Source organism: Gallinula chloropus, assembly GCF_964237585.1.
Source record: "Gallinula chloropus genome assembly, chromosome: 17".
In the NCBI taxonomy this organism is placed as follows: Eukaryota; Metazoa; Chordata; class Aves; order Gruiformes; family Rallidae; genus Gallinula; species Gallinula chloropus.
The window spans coordinates 1,904,017-1,922,334 of NC_140102.1; the positions used below are offsets into that span (position 1 = coordinate 1,904,017).

Here is an 18,318-nt window from a genome sequence, read left to right on the forward strand (position 1 = left end):
GGATGGATCAGTGTGTTTTTGTATCTTGATTACTCTGAAGTCTAAAAATCAAGGTATAGAACATTCTTGGCTCCCTCATCTATCTTAATTAAGATGGCTGTTCTTTATATTTACCTTTCCCCCCCCATTAAATATTAATTGTTTACAGTTAGAATTATAACCTTCAAGTAGTTTTTGATATTAGGGTTCCTGCAATAAATGTAGTTCCAGATGCCAGCAAGCTATCCACCCCCCAAATGCCACATTAATAAGTGACATTTTGGTTTATGTTTTTATCTGTCCTTTTGAAAAGCAAGATAAGGGAAGCTCACAAACACACCCCTGCCTTCCATGCTAAAGGGAAGATCAGATACCTATATTCTGGGGGGAAGGAGGGGAGGTAAAAAATGAATGGCCCTGAAATATTCTAAAGCATTTTTTAATACTTATTGGACTGTTTTCATTAGACTGTTACTTTTTGCTCACAAATTAACGTTAAGAAAATAACCAAACATAATTTTAAGTTAAACATTATTATTCCAAAGAGGCATCCAGTATCATCTGCAGTCCAGTGCTAAAAAAGCAGGATCAACAAGAGCAGTAAGTATGAAAGACATCCACTATCTAGAGTTGTTGATAACCCTGTTATACCTGGCCAGCCTTGAATAGAGTATTAAACATGGCAAAGTTCTATTTCACTTGTAAACAGAGCACTTGCCACAGGAGAGAAAAAGCTGTTACATACAGGGCAGTAAGGACAAGCCAGCTAAAGAAACAAATGATAAAACACAGCTTCAAAACAGGGGAGATGAAAGAGCCAAAAGAAGTTTTGCTTTGTGCTATAGAATCTTTATATTCAGAAGCACAGTGGCAGATGACATTTGGGACAAGCTGTTAAACAGTGTTACTTTCAAATGATGTGCTTCCCTGGGCTTGCAGCGTTATCACTGTGGGTGGCTCTTCCTCTTTACACCGGATGCTCAGGTTTATGCAGCAAACACTCTAGGTAGAGCCAACTGGCCTTTACATGCCTATCACAGTAGTATCAGCCCTAAAGCATTTCTGGCATAGGACAGAATACAAGAGATTAGCAGAATAATCTGTATTACAAAACCAGCAGACAGACTATTAGTTAAATCATGTCCCATAGACAAAAAAATTCAGTGTACCACACCGACAAAACACCTGTGACTGCATCAAATAACTTCTCTGAAGAAGTCAAGTACTCTGTACCTTTGCCTAGCCAGCCACGGGTGCTGGTCCCCCGTTTTTAATCAGATATTACCAGCATGAGATTCTGGGAGACACTTTATCAATTAAACCACTTTAATGGTCAGTCACAAGCAGTTTCTTTAAGGAAAAATGCAGGTTTGCAGGTCTGCCTTTGACAGGAGAAGCAGGGAGAGGATTTGACCTGCCCAAATGATATTTAACAAAACTTTTTGCTGGAAGCAAAGATTTGGCATCTTAGATATTCCCTTTGCAAGCCTCCTATAACCTGCTATCACTTTCAACCACTGTTAAGAAAACCATTAAGCAAGTGTTCACCACCAGCACACTGAACCATGCCTATTTCCTGCTGTGAGGCTTGGCTGCACAGATGAAGAACCACAGCACCATAACAGATTCTTTCCCTTTCCCAACCTTTTGCTCCCAGCTGCAGCTCAGATGGACAGGGTTAGGGACAATCCAGAGTTTCTGAATCAGTACACTGGCAGACAAACAACATTTTAACCCCTGAAAAAGGTGACAAATTGTTACAGGCCAAGTGTCCCAAGGCTTACTGCCAAGGGTGACACTTGTATTCCGAATTCAACTTGAGACAGTAGCCAGCATCATACCATCTTAACATGAGGTCTCCCAATGTTTAATCAACTTTACTAGATTTCAGTAAATATTTTTATATATATATATATATATATGCACAAGTAGCCTTTATTCTACTTCTATATCTGGAAATATAAATGGAAATTTTTAAAAATTTAAAGGAATTTTAATAATTTTGGAATAAGGTTTGTATTTCAAATTAGAAATTGCCTTACTTTATTTAAGAATACAAAAGCCCTTCAGTGCAGCACTCCAGATGACCTGGTGTACTCCAGCTCTGCTCGTCTAGAAGTGCTGGAGTTGTGAAAACTACAGGTTGGTCATTGCCATAGACCACAGCCCTGCTGTTCCTCATGGAATGACAGCCACTTCTCTCTACAAGCTCCACCTAACAGATGTGCCAGTTGGTGGGATTTTTGTGGTACAAAAGTGTCTAGTGAGTTGCATTTGTAAACACAAGAAAGAAGATGCCAAACAGTTACTGTTTACCCATGGCCTGAAAAACAGGAAAGGCTTCAGTAGCTACAATGGTACCTGGAGCTGAGCAGGTTTGGAAACAGAGCCAAACCACATGTTTTCCAAGTGCTGGTTTGAGGAAATATTATGCATAACTGCACTGTGGCAATGCATGCAATAAGGGTGAGCAGCTATTTGAGAAAAGCTGTGATGCTTCATTGCTCAAGCTCATTTTTCAGCCTTTTGTTCCTCTTGCTCCATTTCCCTTTAAGGAAAAACCAGGAAGCCACACAAAAGAAATCATTCACCTTGAGATAAAAAAAGGATCTGACTATTTTTAAGCAAAAGAAAGTTAAAAGTGTTACGTTCTGTGCTATCCTCTGCCATTTACATGCAGTTTGTAGAATCAATTTTGTTCAAAGGTAGAACGTACGCTCAGTGCCAGCATTTCTTTCAAGAAATACCAGGTATCAGGAAAATCTTACAGAGGTCAAGAAAGCTTTGCTCATTTTAATGCATTTCTCCACAGTGTGATAAGCAGGTTTTCAGCACAAGCATGCTCTGTGTATACACATAAATAGCATTACTAGTTCTTACACAGTTATTAGGCAGGGGCAATCTCATGGGAATGATGCATCTCCCATGGACATTCTCATCTCCTCTTCATGCTTTATTATGCATCTCCACTACTCCATTTTTTTCAGACACATTTTAAGCTACAAAAATCATTCCACTACGTTAACTCTATGACTACTACATAGTCAGTCTTTGTTTCCTCACTGGTTGCTCCTCCCCTCAAAACAGGAGATGAAATGTTAAGTGACATTTTTGGTGGGCTTAATATTTTATTTTTAATTTTCTGAAATTTCCCCTATTACATCCATCCATAAAACTGATTTACCTATTTCTCTCTCTTCACCTTTTTCAAAAATATATTATTTTTTAATTACAGCCACTGTAATTACTTCTTGTTCCTTCTGCTATTGATGCTTTTAAATGCAGCTTTTTACTTCTGAAATGACTGAAAAAAACCCTCAAATCTTAGAAGACCCTGTGCTGTGGGGTTTTTTTTATCAATTGATTTAGACATCATGATGCAGCTTACTGGATTCTCAGTGTATATACACAACAGAGGTTAAACAAATCAGCAGTATGATTTCACTTATCTTTTTCTCAATAAAATTTCTTGACTCAAATGGGCTGTTAGGAACAGGCAAAGCAGGCAAGTGGAGCAAAGGCAGGTTATGCATTGGAACAAATGGAGAGGGAAGTGTTCTCATGTGTGGCAAATGGAAAGACAATAGCTTGGAAAACAGTCACATTTAAATGCCCAAATCCATATGCATATTACTATGTAAACATATAGAAGTGTATTGATAAACAAACTACATTTCAGAGGAATATTATTTCCAATGATATTATGGCCTTTTAAGACTGTTGATGAACACAGCACTAGTTCTCTCAATACCAGAGTCACAATTTCATTTCCAAAAGCAAAGTCACATCAGAAACATTTAAATATACATTCAAAAGTCTAAATAAACCCTTTCATGAAGAACCACTTCCCCCACGACCTCCAAACAGTTTCTATTGGTAAGAAATTTCTTAAATATACACTGGACTTCAGGTGAGAGAGAGAGATGCCTCTCCTGAAATGTACTTATGTGGGAGAAAGGCTTTTACCAAATCCCGTTACTGAGAAGTGGGATCAAGCTGCAGTTTTTGATGAAAAGTTCATTTTACTAAGTTCAGCTTAGAACTTCAGTAAGTTTAGATGCCAGTGAGGACACTCCTCCACTCTTCTGAAAAAAAGTCAGCTGTTACTGGTTATTTCAGGCATTCTCAAAAAAAATATCAAAAGAACCTTAGCTTAGAAATATCCACGTCCTTGACAAATCCCCTCGAGAAGGAGAGGAGAGCTGCAGGTCTGGGGAGTTTTGCATTGTCACTCTCTGCATTCAACTCCTCAGTGTATGTGGAAAATAGTACTGAACACTTGTTCCAGTCAGGGAAAATCTGTTAGCAGAAGCAACGAGAATCCTAAGCAGGATCTCTCCTGGGATGTCACAACAGTGCACTCACAGATCTGCTGCTCCAGGCTGATATGGATCACTTAAAGCTGCAAGTAGATTTCTTTAACTGTCTGTTCTCTTAAAAATGTTTTGATGCATAATCCAGGATCGATTTGGAAAAATCAAGAACTGAGCAAAGAACTCCTTGTTAGGTACTGGGATTCTTTGTGTGGGACAGGAAACAACAGAAAGCCTTGTCATTCATTCTTGGAATCAGTCTGTCACAATCAACATATAAAAATTTCTGTCAGTATCCAGAGCTGAAGTTTTGCTTAATTAATGCAGCCAGGAGTGATTTACTGGTTTTTCTGGAGCAACACAATTCCAAAAGCAAGAAGCTGAGGTTCTACATCCTAATAAACTATGTCTTTACAATGTGATCAGGTGGTTTGAATGCAGGACCAACTGAAATTCCTGTGTTTGTCTATCTGGCTTGTGCAGGATCCTGCAACAATACCCCAAGAGCATAAATTTTGGGCTCTATTTAAGTTAAGTTTCAGGAAACTACACAGTCTCCACCAAATCCCATTCCTACCTTTTCCCCACAGCTGTTTACAGCTATTGCAGTGGAGCCACAGGTCTAAGGTGACTCTGTTGAAAATGGATTTTGACAGTGGTTTTTTCATTAAAATAAGACATTGTCTGGACTTGTTGGAAGTGTCCACACAGGTGCTGGAAACACAGACTCCCCCATCTCTTAGCAAGCACACATCAGACCACACTGGATTAGGATGTGGATATTATACAATGATGCTTGGGCTGAATTAAAATGAGTGACACTCCTGGAAGTAAATTTACTGATTCTTAAGCTAGGACAAGCACTATACTAGCAGAAAAAAAAAAAAAGAGAGTGGCTCAGTGAAACAGCTTGAACCTAAATGGAAAATATACAATGTAAATGGGAAAGTGATTCCTCAATAGAGAGCACAGCTCTGCTGCCAAAACCTGCAGATGGAGAGAAAAGCTTCAGGACAGTGCTACAGTGCATGCACAAATCAATACTTGAAGGATTTTTCCTACATAAGAAATTCAAATCCCTCATTTAGGCTTTTAAAATTATAGTTATTTTACTGAAATCAGAAAGGGTTTATGTGAAACACATTATTTCTTAGCTATTTGAAATGGCATTCTCTGTTTATTAGTAGGGAAAAAAGCAAACACGTGGCTTTGATCAATACAGGGTTGGAGATTTCAGTTTTATATTTCATTACTGAAATATTTTGGGCCCAGATTCCTCTTCAGCCTTACCTACTTAAAAATGCAAAGTCCTATAAAACTGATTTCTAGAGGCTCTACCCAAAATGATATTTTTATTGTAACTCCTCATCAACAGTCTGACTGGTGATAGCTCTGCAGAAGACAATGCCAACTGGTTAGCAGTTACTTGGCATGATAAATCCTCTTTTTCATCTTTGTGATAAATTCCAGAAATCCAACACACAGCCAATTCATGAGAAATTGGCTTTAAATTTCTTTGGAAACAACAGTTCAAATGGCCAAACAGCTAGGGAATTTACTAGCAACTTAATATTAGGCTTTAGGAATACAAAAGTCATCATCAATATTCACATTACTCTTAGATTTTGCCTCAGAGTACAATAGCACAACACCCTACCCAAAACAGAGGCTCTGAAAGCTCTAAAACTGCCATTCTGCTAGTACAGTATATTGCTGTTAACTATCAAAACAATGAAAATGGGCACAAATGGACAAGAAAATTACAAGGCAGAAGAAAGCTGGAAAGCAGTCTGTCTCTGCCACATGACTATTTCCTAGTAGTTTTCTAGAAACAGGCAGAGGGGTTGAATTTCCAACACAACTATATAAAATTTTCTTTGAAAAAGGTGCTGGATACCAACATTCCAGATGATTTGCTACAGAAAGATGCCTGATTCTACACTCTAAAATAAGAGAGTTTGAACAAAATAATTAGGTCATTTCATAATCAAGTAGCCACAAGCAGTGTGCCAGAAGACAGCTAGCAGAATGATGAACCCCTCAATTATTTCACTGAGGTTTTTTTGATTTTACTTGTCATTGTCTATGCCCAATGAATTACATGCAGACAGGTTTGAATGCTGTAAATTCAGCTTTATTTTAAAAATCTTATCCTTCTAATACACCAAAATCTTTTATAACTCCCATACTAAACTTGGGCCTCAAAGAGAGAGAAAAACATCCTGGTGTTCTAAACTTTTAAAGAGTTTACATAAAATAAACTGGCTCTGTGTGGAGCCAGGAGTTGGACTCAATGATCTCTATGGGTCCCTTCCAACTCAGGAGATTCTATGATTCTATAATACTCAGCTAACATAAACATGATGAAAAGCAAACATTCCATAGCCTAGTTTTCTCCCACCTATTCTTTTCTCAAAAACAATAGGTGAGAGAACCACCCCTCCCTTGTTTTCTCAAGTAAGGATGTCCCAGCTAGAAACCTTCAATCACACAGATCAGTTCACCAATATTCATCTCAGATTTGTGCCAGTTGATTTAAAAAGAATCAAAGAAACCCAAGCAGAACAGGTGCAAAATAAATCTCAAAGTGAGCTCAGCTGCCTGTGAATCGTTCCTGAACCTGAAGATGCCTACTCACATCAAAATACACGTTAAATAAGTAAGTACCACAGCAGTAATCCAAACACTCTTGAAAGGTAAGCATTGGAACTCATGATCCACTAGCACAAAGTCAGTCTTGCAAACTCCTTTCTGGCTAACTGACCTCTGAATTAAGCATCATATTTCTCTACCAGGTTTTTAATGACAGATGACAGACACATGTAAGATCACTGACAAAGATTAACACTATTTAAAATTCAAGTTTCACCCTGTTTAGAAAAGCTTCTCCCTCTCTTCAGTCAACTTCACAACATCCTGTCGGATTCACACTTGATAGGAAAGTTTTCTGCTAGCTTTACAGTAAAGAGAAATTTCTGTCCTGCTTACCTCATTACTGAAGGAATTCTCTTCAATTTTCTCAGATTCTGCCTCTGCCAGAGGGTTTTTCAGGGTCTGCAGGAACAGTGCAGCTTTCCTTTTGCGCTCTGCTTGTAGCTGCTTTTCTTTTGATTCTTTGGAGGCCTGTGCAAGCTTCTCTCTTGCTGCAGCTGCTAATCTATCCTCTAGTTTCTGCTTTGCTAAAAGAGACAATTAAGCATTAAGTTTAGAGTGAGTCACAGTTGAGGAACTTTGGATTCCTTGAAACAAACACATCCCCTCAACACAAACAACATTAGGAAAAAATTTTTCACCAAAAGTGTTATTGGGTATTGGAACAGGCTGCCCAGGGAGGGGGTTGAGTCAGCAACCCTGGATGTATTTAAAAAGATGGGTAGATGAGGTGGATAGGGATATGGTTTAGTAGAGGATAGGTATGGTTGGCCTTGATCTCAAAAGTCTTTTCCAATCTAGTGATCCTGTGAACCAAACAGCCCCTCCAACCATTCTCAAACCTTTCCAATATATATTTCATATTCACTTTAGATATGTATCACCATATTGTACTCTGTGCTAGAAAGGAACAGCTACTCAGGAGCAAAAAACTATTCTGAAAATGAAAAATCAAATTCCTGTGGCATACTCATAGTTGTTAGAGAAATATTAAGTTTTTAAGCTAGTAAACACTGACAGCATCTCTACTATATTAAACAACCTCTGCTGTGAAACAGCCTTGTGGAGGAATGGGGGAAATCTGATCCCTTTAAAAGATGATTTCATTCAAATTCACACAGCATACCGTTCTGCCCTGACATACATAAACACAGGAACAGGAAAAACCCATACAAAAACTTAATGGCATTGCATTATTACAGTAACAAAACACCAACACAGTGATATTAAGTCTGTAAAGGAGTGCTATGTAACTGAAAAATAGCTTGAAGTATTTCATTATTCCCTGAAGGAAATGAGAAATGGACATGCCTCTTTCTGGGCTCTGTCAATGCAATCCAGAAATGAGAAGTTTAGAGTTTTACTTGGAGGTTGTAATGGAAAAACAAAGTAAGATTCTAAAAGATCATGCATTAGGGCAAAGTGCTCAACTCCAGGGTGTTACAAGCTTGTTTTTAGCTGAGCAGGCAATGAAGATTTCATTCTCAATACTAAGCAAGAGACTGTGGGAAAAGAATTCTGACTCCTGTTAACAAGACACAGGGAAGATTCAAAATACCCAAAATTCCATCCTTATTCACATGATAGTTTTGTAGTTTGCCTGAAGGACTCAGCCTTTTAAGTGTAACATGGGATACCTTGTTTAGCTTCCAACTCCTCCTGTGTAAGTTGAGGTTTTTTCTCTTCAGCAGCAGTACAAGGCGTGGTAACAGCTGGGGTATGGTTTGAAGCACTGTTAGCATTCTCTTGGCCTTCCTTGCCCTCTTCTTCCTCCTCATCACTATCATCATCTAATTTAACACGGTTTTTCTCCAGAGGAAGAAGGTCATTTTCTTTGGCCTTGATTGCAAAGCTTATTGGAGCAAATGAAGCTGTGAAGGAATGGGTAAGATTTTGTCCATCATTAGACTACAGTAGAAAGGAGGTTGAATTTTTTTACTTTATCCATTACTCATGCAGATTACATCACAGAAATCACCAAAACCCAACCAACTTGTATCATCCTTATGTTACACTAATTGTTTAGGGGAAAAGGATAATTTTTTTTCTTTTTAAACAAATGTTGGAAACTACATTTGTCCTGTAAAGATCTCTCTCAAAAGTCTTTTTCTAATACTTCAGCAGTAGTAGGGAAAAAGAAAGTTACTCTAAACCATCCCAGGAATTACATTTGAGATGAGACAAGTAATCTCCAATAATGTCCCAAAAATGTTCAGTTTCAGTATTAGTTCTTTTCACAAATGCACAATCTATTCTCTCAGGTTTAAGATGAAAATGCTCTATGCTCAGGCTCCTCTCTGACACACTACAGCACAACATGGTCCCTTATGTTTCTTTTACACTAAAACAAGGGCTTGTGCAACAACAGCATTTGGCAGGTTCACAGAACAGTATTTAAAGACTTATTTACTTCTATATGAAAATTAATTACTCTGGGGAGTTAACAATGGTTCACTGCTTTTGTATTTGTACCTCCTGTAAAGTGCTTTTCCCAAAATATCTTAGCTAGCTTGCTTTAGCAAGATTGGTGGTCAACTATTCCTTTCAAGCAGTCTTAGTACTCCAACACAAAAGCACAGCGTAACACACTCATGCCAGCACACTCCAAAGGGAAAAGAACATCTGTAAAAAAACCATGGAATGCCACAATAAAAAGGAAGCTGCAGATCATTTTAAGCTGGATTGTATTAATGGATTTTCAAAAAAATATTAAGCATAGCTAATATGTAGCTGTAAGTCTGAGCTAATCCTTTTGCCTCACAGCATTCCCCTTGGAATGCTTTTTTTGAGAAGCACTTTCTGAAAAGAATACAGAATTAGTCTCTAGAGCCTTTATCCAAAATGCAACTTCTAGGAATAAAAAATGGAATTTCTCACAGATCTCAAGCAAAGCAACCTACAATCATACAGTCTGCTGCAATGGTTCTCCTTCTCAGGATGCCTTTTGCATACATATCATGTAAGACTGTGATTAGAAATGTTTCAATACAATAATTAAAATTACATACTAAGGTTTAAAAAAATAAATGCTTTGCCACCTTTTAGTGCTGGGGTAAGGAAATAGGCTCAGAAATAAAGAACTCAAGAACTCCAAGAGAAGAGGTATTACAATAGCGATTTTCCAAATTTTTCATACGACAGAACAAATCCTAAAATGGGATTTTACTCTCCCAGAGGCAGAAGAAAAACCTAGTGTGGATGTTATGTCTGTCTCGCAGCCAAGTACTGTATTTAGCTTACAAGAAAGTGGGATTTGTACCTTATCAGAGGAAATGAAAACAAGTTTATAGGAATAGGATTGTCTTGAAATGACTCACTGGTTACACTCCATCATCTAAATTTGAGCAGAGTATTATTACTAAAGCACAGGCTCCAGTTTGCCATTTATTAATGGCACAACAAGAAGAAACAATATCATTTGTTGTTTTATATTACAGTGTCTTAATAGGGCATCTTTGAAGACAGGGAAGATTGTTCCTTCCCTGGTGTCCTGGTTTTGGCTGAGGTTGGGTTAATTTTCCTTCTAGTAGGTAGCTGGCATAGTGCTATGGTTTGGATTTAGTATGAGAATAATGCTGATAACACACCGATGGCTTCAGTCGTTGCTAGGGGGAGAACTGTTCACAAGGGCTGTGGGGGAATGGTTTTAAACTAGAAAAGGGGAGATTTAGATTGGATATTAGGAAAAAGTTCTTAACTCTGAGAGTGGTGGGATCACTGGAACAGGTTGCCCAAAGAGTTAGCAGAGTCTCCATCCCTGTAGATATTCAAGGTCAGGTTTGATGGGGCTCTAAGCAACCTGATCTAGGTAAAGATGTCCCTGCTCACTGCAGGGGGGCTGGACTAGAGGGGCTTTAAAAGTCCCTTCCAGCTTAATGCATTCTATGGTTCTATGAACTGTGTAACAAGCCTAGTGTACTGCCTCTCTATGTATGGCTTCAAGTAGGACCACTACTTTTATTCAGAAGGAATAACTTCTTCCTTGCACAGAGCTTGTAACTGTCGAGTTTAAAATGACAAAAATAAGATTCTATTGAGGTCACTGATGAAAGCCTTCAACTTCACACAAAGCTGAAATAAAACAATTTATTCTGTCAGACCATAAATACCTGATAGTCTGATAAGAAAGAAATATGAAAGCAATCAAATTACTCACTTCAGTCCTCTTCTGATGTTTCCAGTGAAAATATTTTCCACATGATGAAATTCTTTTCCCTACCTTCCCTGTCTCTCCTCTGGCCATTTTTTTTCCCCTTTAAGCACATCATAGAATCATCTGGGTGGGAGGAAACCTTAAAGATCACCGAGTTCTAACTACTGCTACCAAACATTTTCACACCCAACAAACCACACTAACGTACCTTTCACCAATTTACCATCACTGACAGTTTTAGGAGGAGGAACATCCTTTTTAGTTCCTGGAACTCCCTTGGCATTTGGCTCAGACGTATCTTCAGGTGTGTGTTCATCTGCAAATTGAGTCTCACTCGGAGTTTCACCGGCAGTATCTGCTGGAACATCTTCAGAGGAAGATACTCCCTTTTCAAAAGAAAGGTGCAAGCTTACCAACTGGGTAGTTAATGAAGGAATTCATGTAGTGTCTGTGGAGCTGCAATTTTGCCAGCCACTAAAAAAATTACATTATCAGCTGATCACCTAACAGCTATTACATCAATAAGACCAAAAGTTTGCCTCTTACAAATAATGCATGGCTTCATGCAAACCCAGAAGCTGTAAAAACTACAGACCTACAGTAAGAACGTGTTCTTATTTTACAGTGAAGCAAATGTTCAACTGGTACACTTTTACCAACAGCTGTTTTTAAGATTAGACCCTAAAAGCACATACTTTCTTCCCAAAGTATATTCTTTTAGGTCTTGATCTCCAGGGTCCAGGACAAAATCCATTAAAGTTAATTCACAGTGACAGAATGAAAGCTTCTGACATGTTCTCATAATGTACAATTATGTGATATCTTCTTTACAGAATCAAGTTTTGCAGGGATCGACACAGGTTAACGTGCTTGATTTGTTCCAACATTCTGCTGAAGAAGATTGGGCCTATCAATGTTTTTTTGTGGTATTAAATTGATACAGTACAGATGAGCTGAGATTTTTGAGAGAGTAAAGAATAACAGGTTCTATAACATGACCAAATCACTCAAGATGACATCTAAACTCACAGCATAAAAATTTTTAAGATGGATATTGTAGAGCATTAAAAATATTTACATGGTGAGTCAGGGAAAGGCATTAAGTAATTCAACATTTAAATGAGCCTCTCCCAATAAATAGTTTGGTTGCTATCCACTGGCTGCTGCTAGGAATATTTAATGTTGGAGTACCAAGTATTGAAGAGATCCTTTCCTTGCTCATACAGCCATTCCCTGACCAACAGAACTCATTTCAGAATATCCTCGGAGGGGAAAAACACAAGGAAATCAAGGACTTCATTCTGTATTTACTGAAGCCAGTAGTACAATGTCTTATTAACTTTAATGGCCAAAAGGAGAACAATCAATTGTATTAGATGCCCATATGTACATTACTAAAGCATAAAGATAATATTGAAAACGTTATTCTAAAAAAATTGAAGAGAATGGCATTATTTAGAAAACCATGCAGTAGGAAAATATGCATTTTAGGATGTCAAGGGACTTAAACCAGTTTCTGCTTGCTTCTCAGCTGCACTCATTTGAACACTTAAACGAATCCTTTATTATTCACTTTGGTTAGTATACAATTTCCCCCCAAAATAAAAGTTAGCAAGTCCTTATTAATTGTATAAGTATTATGCATTCAACCCCCTGGTTTGCAAATAAATTCTAGAGTAACAGTCAGCATTGCAGTACAGGACAGTTCTGCATGTAATGTATCAGTTAAGTTCGTATTTACCACAGCTTATCTTTAAGAATGGTGTTTTGAAAACATTTTTCACTATCAAAACAAATACTAGGAGACAAGTGTTTCAAACAGCAACTAGTATTGAATCTCTTCATTTTCCAGAAAGCGATTTTGAGTTTACCCACAGGCCTACCTTCTTCAGTTTAAGGCTCCCCAATCTAAGCCTTGAGTTGACAAATGACATAGGGCCTAAAAAAAAAATAGCTCTTTCCCATGAAAAGTTAACATCAGATAATGTATTTCTGATACTATTTGCAATTTTCTTTTCACTAAGAGAACAACCTAATGAGATTAGCTAACATGAGAATAGTTAAAAACAAGGATGCCAAGTCTGGGTATCATCTTCTAATAACATGGACTAGAAGCAGCAAATCAAGTAGTAAACTCATATGAGACTTTGAAGCTCCAGCAGTTTCAGTGACAGCACTGCTCTTTAATGAAACCTCCCTCAGAAAAAAGCATGTCAGAAAAGTAGCTTAGCTACAGTGCAACTGCTCTAAAAAGAACCATGAGGCATACAATAATGGATGGCTGTTGAACAGCTACACCTAACCTCTCTGACAACTGAGCACGAATCTCAATCCTACAAAGCTCTAAACCTCCACAAAGCAGAAATTCCCCTGTACAGAAATCCAAAGGATTTTCAGATTGCCATTTAATATTACAAGCACACTGAGTGGCTGCTTATGCTAAAAAAGCAAGAACTAAGTATCACACCACCTCACATACCCTTAAATGCTATACAAAACTAAAAAGCAACCACAAAAATAGCAATCACATCCTTCACTTAAAAATCTCTCCATAATTTAGCGTCCCATTTCTAAGTCTCATGGTAACACAACAGATTAGCAAGCCCTTTTCTCACTTACACGGCATTTTTAGCATATGTATATACAAACAGACATGTACCTGACAGTTGTCACTGCTCTCTTTTTGCAGGAAGAACTGTTTTTTAAATTCATAATAAGCATTATACTGGTGCCATGGTTGCAGGAACTCAAATCTGTTAAAAGAAAACCAAATATGTGAAAATGCATATGAACATAGTAAATACCAACAATCCTTTGCCATCTAATTTTCTCTAGCAGATGGAACCCTATTTGATGTTTGGAAGCACTGTAACTTATGCCTAAACTTCCAGATGATACAATCTCAAAGCAAGCCTTCTAGACATGTTTTTGTTAGGTTGATTGTTTTGAGGATTTGGGCAATAATGCTTTGGCAGGAAGTAGGGTCCCTGAATTGCAACAGGGAGAAAAAAATAAAATAAAATAAAAATTTCTCTTCTTGAGACCCACATGTCCTAGTAATATATTTAAAAATGAAAACCTCAACTTTTAAAATAGAAGTAACATCTTCTCTTACCTGAGATCATTCTTGGCACGAACACTGGTTTCAAATTTTATCCCATTCCTAGCAACATACTCAGCCAGCTTATCAATAACAGGTTGGATATCTGGGGGTGGAGGTATAATGGCAACCACTGGTGCAATTGTGCTGAAAACATCAAAAGTACATCATTTTTATAATTAGAACAAAAGTATCCTTCCAAATATTTCTTTAACAACAAAAAAAAAAAGCATTGTGTAGTGTCTGCCCTCTGGGATCATTATGCAGTTAAAATAAATTATTCTCCATCATGCAAAAACTTCACAGCAGCTGAGTAGCAAAGATCAAAGACCGAAGTGAAGACAGTCAAAGCTGTACAAACACTGGGGAATGTTACTGGGGAATCATCAGTAGCAGCCTTACTAAACACTTCATACTGAACTGCAGGAAAGAGACCCACCAACCAACAAGTAACTTTGTATGAGGTACCTTGTAGATGTCGTGGTTGAAGTCAACCCACTGCTGCTCTCGGTTGTGTCTGGGGGAGGTGGAGGTGTAGTACCAGGAGGGGGAGGTACTGTTGCTACCCCTGTAGTGCTTGAGACAGTCACCCCTGCAGGCAACGCGTTGTAGTAGGTAGCAACATCTATTCCTGGAGGTGGAGGTGCGAGGCAATAGGTTCCATCAGGTAGCATGTAGTAACTATAATACATGGCTGCCACAGTTGCTAGAAAAAGACAGATTCAAGACCAGTGTTTAATTAGAAGGAAAACACCCCATTAAAAAAAAAGCCAACACGTTATTGCACCAGTACAAACATACTGAGTATCTAGATTCACACTAAACAATTTCTTGTGTAAAAAACCAAACAAAACAAAGGAAAAAAGAATGCTTCTAGTAACACACTTCAGATGAGTAAGAAACATGTTGATTAAGGGACAGAATCAAAACATCCTGAAGGTCAGCTGGAAGCCAGACAGGTATGAATGAAGAGACGAACCAGAGAAGGCCTATTAACATAAACAACCTACTATGGAAACATTCTTCCTAATCTAATTCACCCCTGGTAGTTTAACTCCATTAAAACTATGCATGCATTAAGGAAGATATGTGCCTATATTAAAAACCAATATAGAGAAATTAAACCAGTAGTGTCACTATACATAGAACAACATAGGGCTTTTATAAATATATACATATAGACACACACCTACTGACTGAAACCTCAGAGAGTAGACAAGTTTTGCAATTTAACAACAATACAATGAACAATAATTTGAGCAAGTTTTCCACACCAGAGGCTTCTCCGATTCTAAATATTTATTTCTTGAGAGTTCAAGGGCTCATGGATTTATTTCTTTAAGGATTATATTTTATAATGTTTTAATTAGCTTAATACTTTTAACTAGCAGTTATTTTTTGTAAATCTAAAGATATTCTGCACAAAGATGTATACACAGAAGGTATGCAGGTAAAATATTTCATAAGGATTTACAGCAAGAGTTTGCGTTTCCAGAGGCAAAGTTTAATCAATGCATTAAATTATAATGAATTATCCTCTTTTAAGTTTCATAAACATTCCTGTGTGGCAGTATTTACTTTCTTCTAATAATAAGTTATCTATAAGGAGAGCAGAATAAAGATGTGTTAATTTTTTAAAGGCAGGGAGAAGAGTTGCAAATTTAACTTGTATTGCTACTATATTATTACTATCTCCCAGTTTGCATTGTATACATTCAGCTTCAAGCCTGAGAAGAAAGTAATCAAAGAACTGACAAACCTTATTCTACAGAGATATTTCCTCTGATTTTAGTCTTTCTTGAAATAGCCAGTAATTTTCAATCTCTCCATAGAAATCTTATTTCAGTTTTATTAAGTCTCCTCAGGTAGTTTAAAATGAAAATTATTTCCATGCATATTCCTCTCCATATATTAACAGGACAACACCCACCTTTGGGGGGGGTTCTAAACCTAGAATAGCATTGAAATCGACTCAGATCATTATGGTGATTCTTTTTTGAAATAACTTTATTAAAAAGTCACGAACTCCGTCATCACTACCACCACCACCTTGAGGTAACTCATACTACTCATTATCTACAAATTGTATCATGAAGCACTACTGTTCAGTAGTGCCAAATGGTAAGTCCCATAAATGAAAGGGTAAGTTTCATTTCTACATTTAAGGAATCAAGGACTTCTCAGAATTCTGAGATCTGAAGAGAATTAGAGGAACATAACCACAATGAAGCTTGACTTCACCTTTCAGAATTAAAGAAGTTTGCAGGGGCTTTCTACAAGGGCTAAATTAAGCAGCTTCAAAGACAAGGAAAACCAGACACATGCAAAGAAGATAATGTTAATAAACATTCCACAGCAAACGAGATTCTTTAGAGCTTTGAAGACAGGACAGTTTATACATCGATTGGGAATGGTTCAAGAAAAATCTAAGATTAAAGATTTAACAAGAATTTGGAAATAAGCAAAGGTCTTGGTATATTAATATCAGGCACAGAAAAAGCAGTTGAGCACACAACCTTCTACGTCATCTCTCATAATTTAAATATATCACTGCTTTTGTTGGGTTTTTTTGAGAACAAAATAAATCAGAGCATCTACTTTAGTAAAGGATGCTCTCTGATAGGGAGTACTAACTTTTAAGATCCATAGCTACAGATTTTTCATTGCAGTGAAAATATAATTTAAAAGATCAATTTTTAACTTTGACACTTGCATATTCCTGAAGTGTGTTACATGTAACATTGCACCAGTGCACAGAATAAAAGATAGAATAATGAAAAACTGAATAATGAAAGAAAAAGACTTATTTATTTACTGGAAAACTACTTCCAACTTCAGAACATAATATTATACTAACACCAGCTTTTATTACTTCACTGGGATCCTTCAATTTACACAAGTTTGCCTTTGCAGATTTTTACTCAGTATTAGACACTCCAGGAAAACTGTTTCAAGCAGATTACCATCTGCATTTTATTTAATCTAGTAAGCTTTTTTAATGGGAATCTCATTAACTATTTTATAGGACAGTTACGTTCAACAGTGAAGGCATTCATTAGGCTTCATTAATAGAAACTGATGGAAGTTATCAAAAAACATTAAAGCTATTGTGATAGACTGGAGAGTTGGCCTCCTGCCTACCCATCCCCTCCAGCCCATTTCTGTTTTTCCAAAACAGCTAAAAATTTGATGGATCCTCAGTGGAAGAATCTACCTTCACAAATCCAGAAGACTGAAAGAGTCTCAGATATGAATGATCAAACACAAAGCTAACGCACTTTCTTCCCACCAGCACCCACACACAATTCATCAAGACACACCACCAGCTGCCTAATCACAATGCACTTACAATCAGAAGAATATTCTGCTTGTGATGTCTGTACAGCTGCCCCATCTGTTGACTGTGGTGTAGACGAGCTATTATCTGATTGAGCTTTGCGCACCAGTGCTGCAAGGGGATGATCAGGGTCTACCACCTTCAGAGGCTGAAACAAAATTGAGAACAGGAAAAAAACGTAAGATTTGAAGTACATATTTAAAGCATGCTAACAGACATCAATAATGTTGTCCAAACACTAAAATGACTGGTTTTGTAGCTCTCCTATCAGATTCAACTTATTTTTTTAAAATCATTACAAAATATAATGATTTAATGATTGAATGGGAACAGAAATCCCTAACATAAGAAAAATAATAAAAAAATCAAGGTGGGTATTGTTCTTCCTTGTTTCCTGACAATGCTGGGAAAAACCCACAGAACCTGTCTTCATACCAGGCAGCACCACTGCCATTCCTCTGAACACCTCAAATGTATGAAACCTCCTGTCAGTAATCCTGATTCATCATTGATCAAACTCAGAAAATAGAAATAGCACATGCAGCAGTATTTATGTTTAATGAGTAGTACTTTCTGCTGAAACATTATTTGCTGCAACTTGTTATTACTTCATGTCAACATACCTAACTACAACTCAGCCAAATATACAGGTGGCATTAAATATGTTAATCTCTTCAGTTTCAATACAGGCTCTGAGGGATAGGCGTCCCTACCCATGGCAGAGGGGTGGAACTTGATGGTCTTTAAAGTCCTTTCCAACCCTAACCATTCTATGATAGCCCTG

At 37.4% G+C, this 18,318-nt stretch overlaps 1 protein-coding gene across 1 annotated transcript in view; it reads right to left on the reverse strand.

The window, feature by feature from the left end:
• SFSWAP (splicing factor SWAP) overlaps positions 1-18,318 on the reverse strand; it is a gene marked incomplete at its 5' end in the record, with an annotated part of 44,138 nt that overhangs the window by 14,090 nt on the left and 11,730 nt on the right. The window contains 7 exons of the mRNA XM_084272268.1: positions 7,281-7,471; positions 8,582-8,815; positions 11,306-11,483; positions 13,757-13,850; positions 14,213-14,344; positions 14,666-14,903; positions 17,547-17,682. Coding sequence (XP_084128394.1) covers positions 7,281-7,471; positions 8,582-8,815; positions 11,306-11,483; positions 13,757-13,850; positions 14,213-14,344; positions 14,666-14,903; positions 17,547-17,682 — 1,203 coding nt within the window. The remainder of the gene's footprint in view (positions 1-7,280; positions 7,472-8,581; positions 8,816-11,305; positions 11,484-13,756; positions 13,851-14,212; positions 14,345-14,665; positions 14,904-17,546; positions 17,683-18,318) is intronic.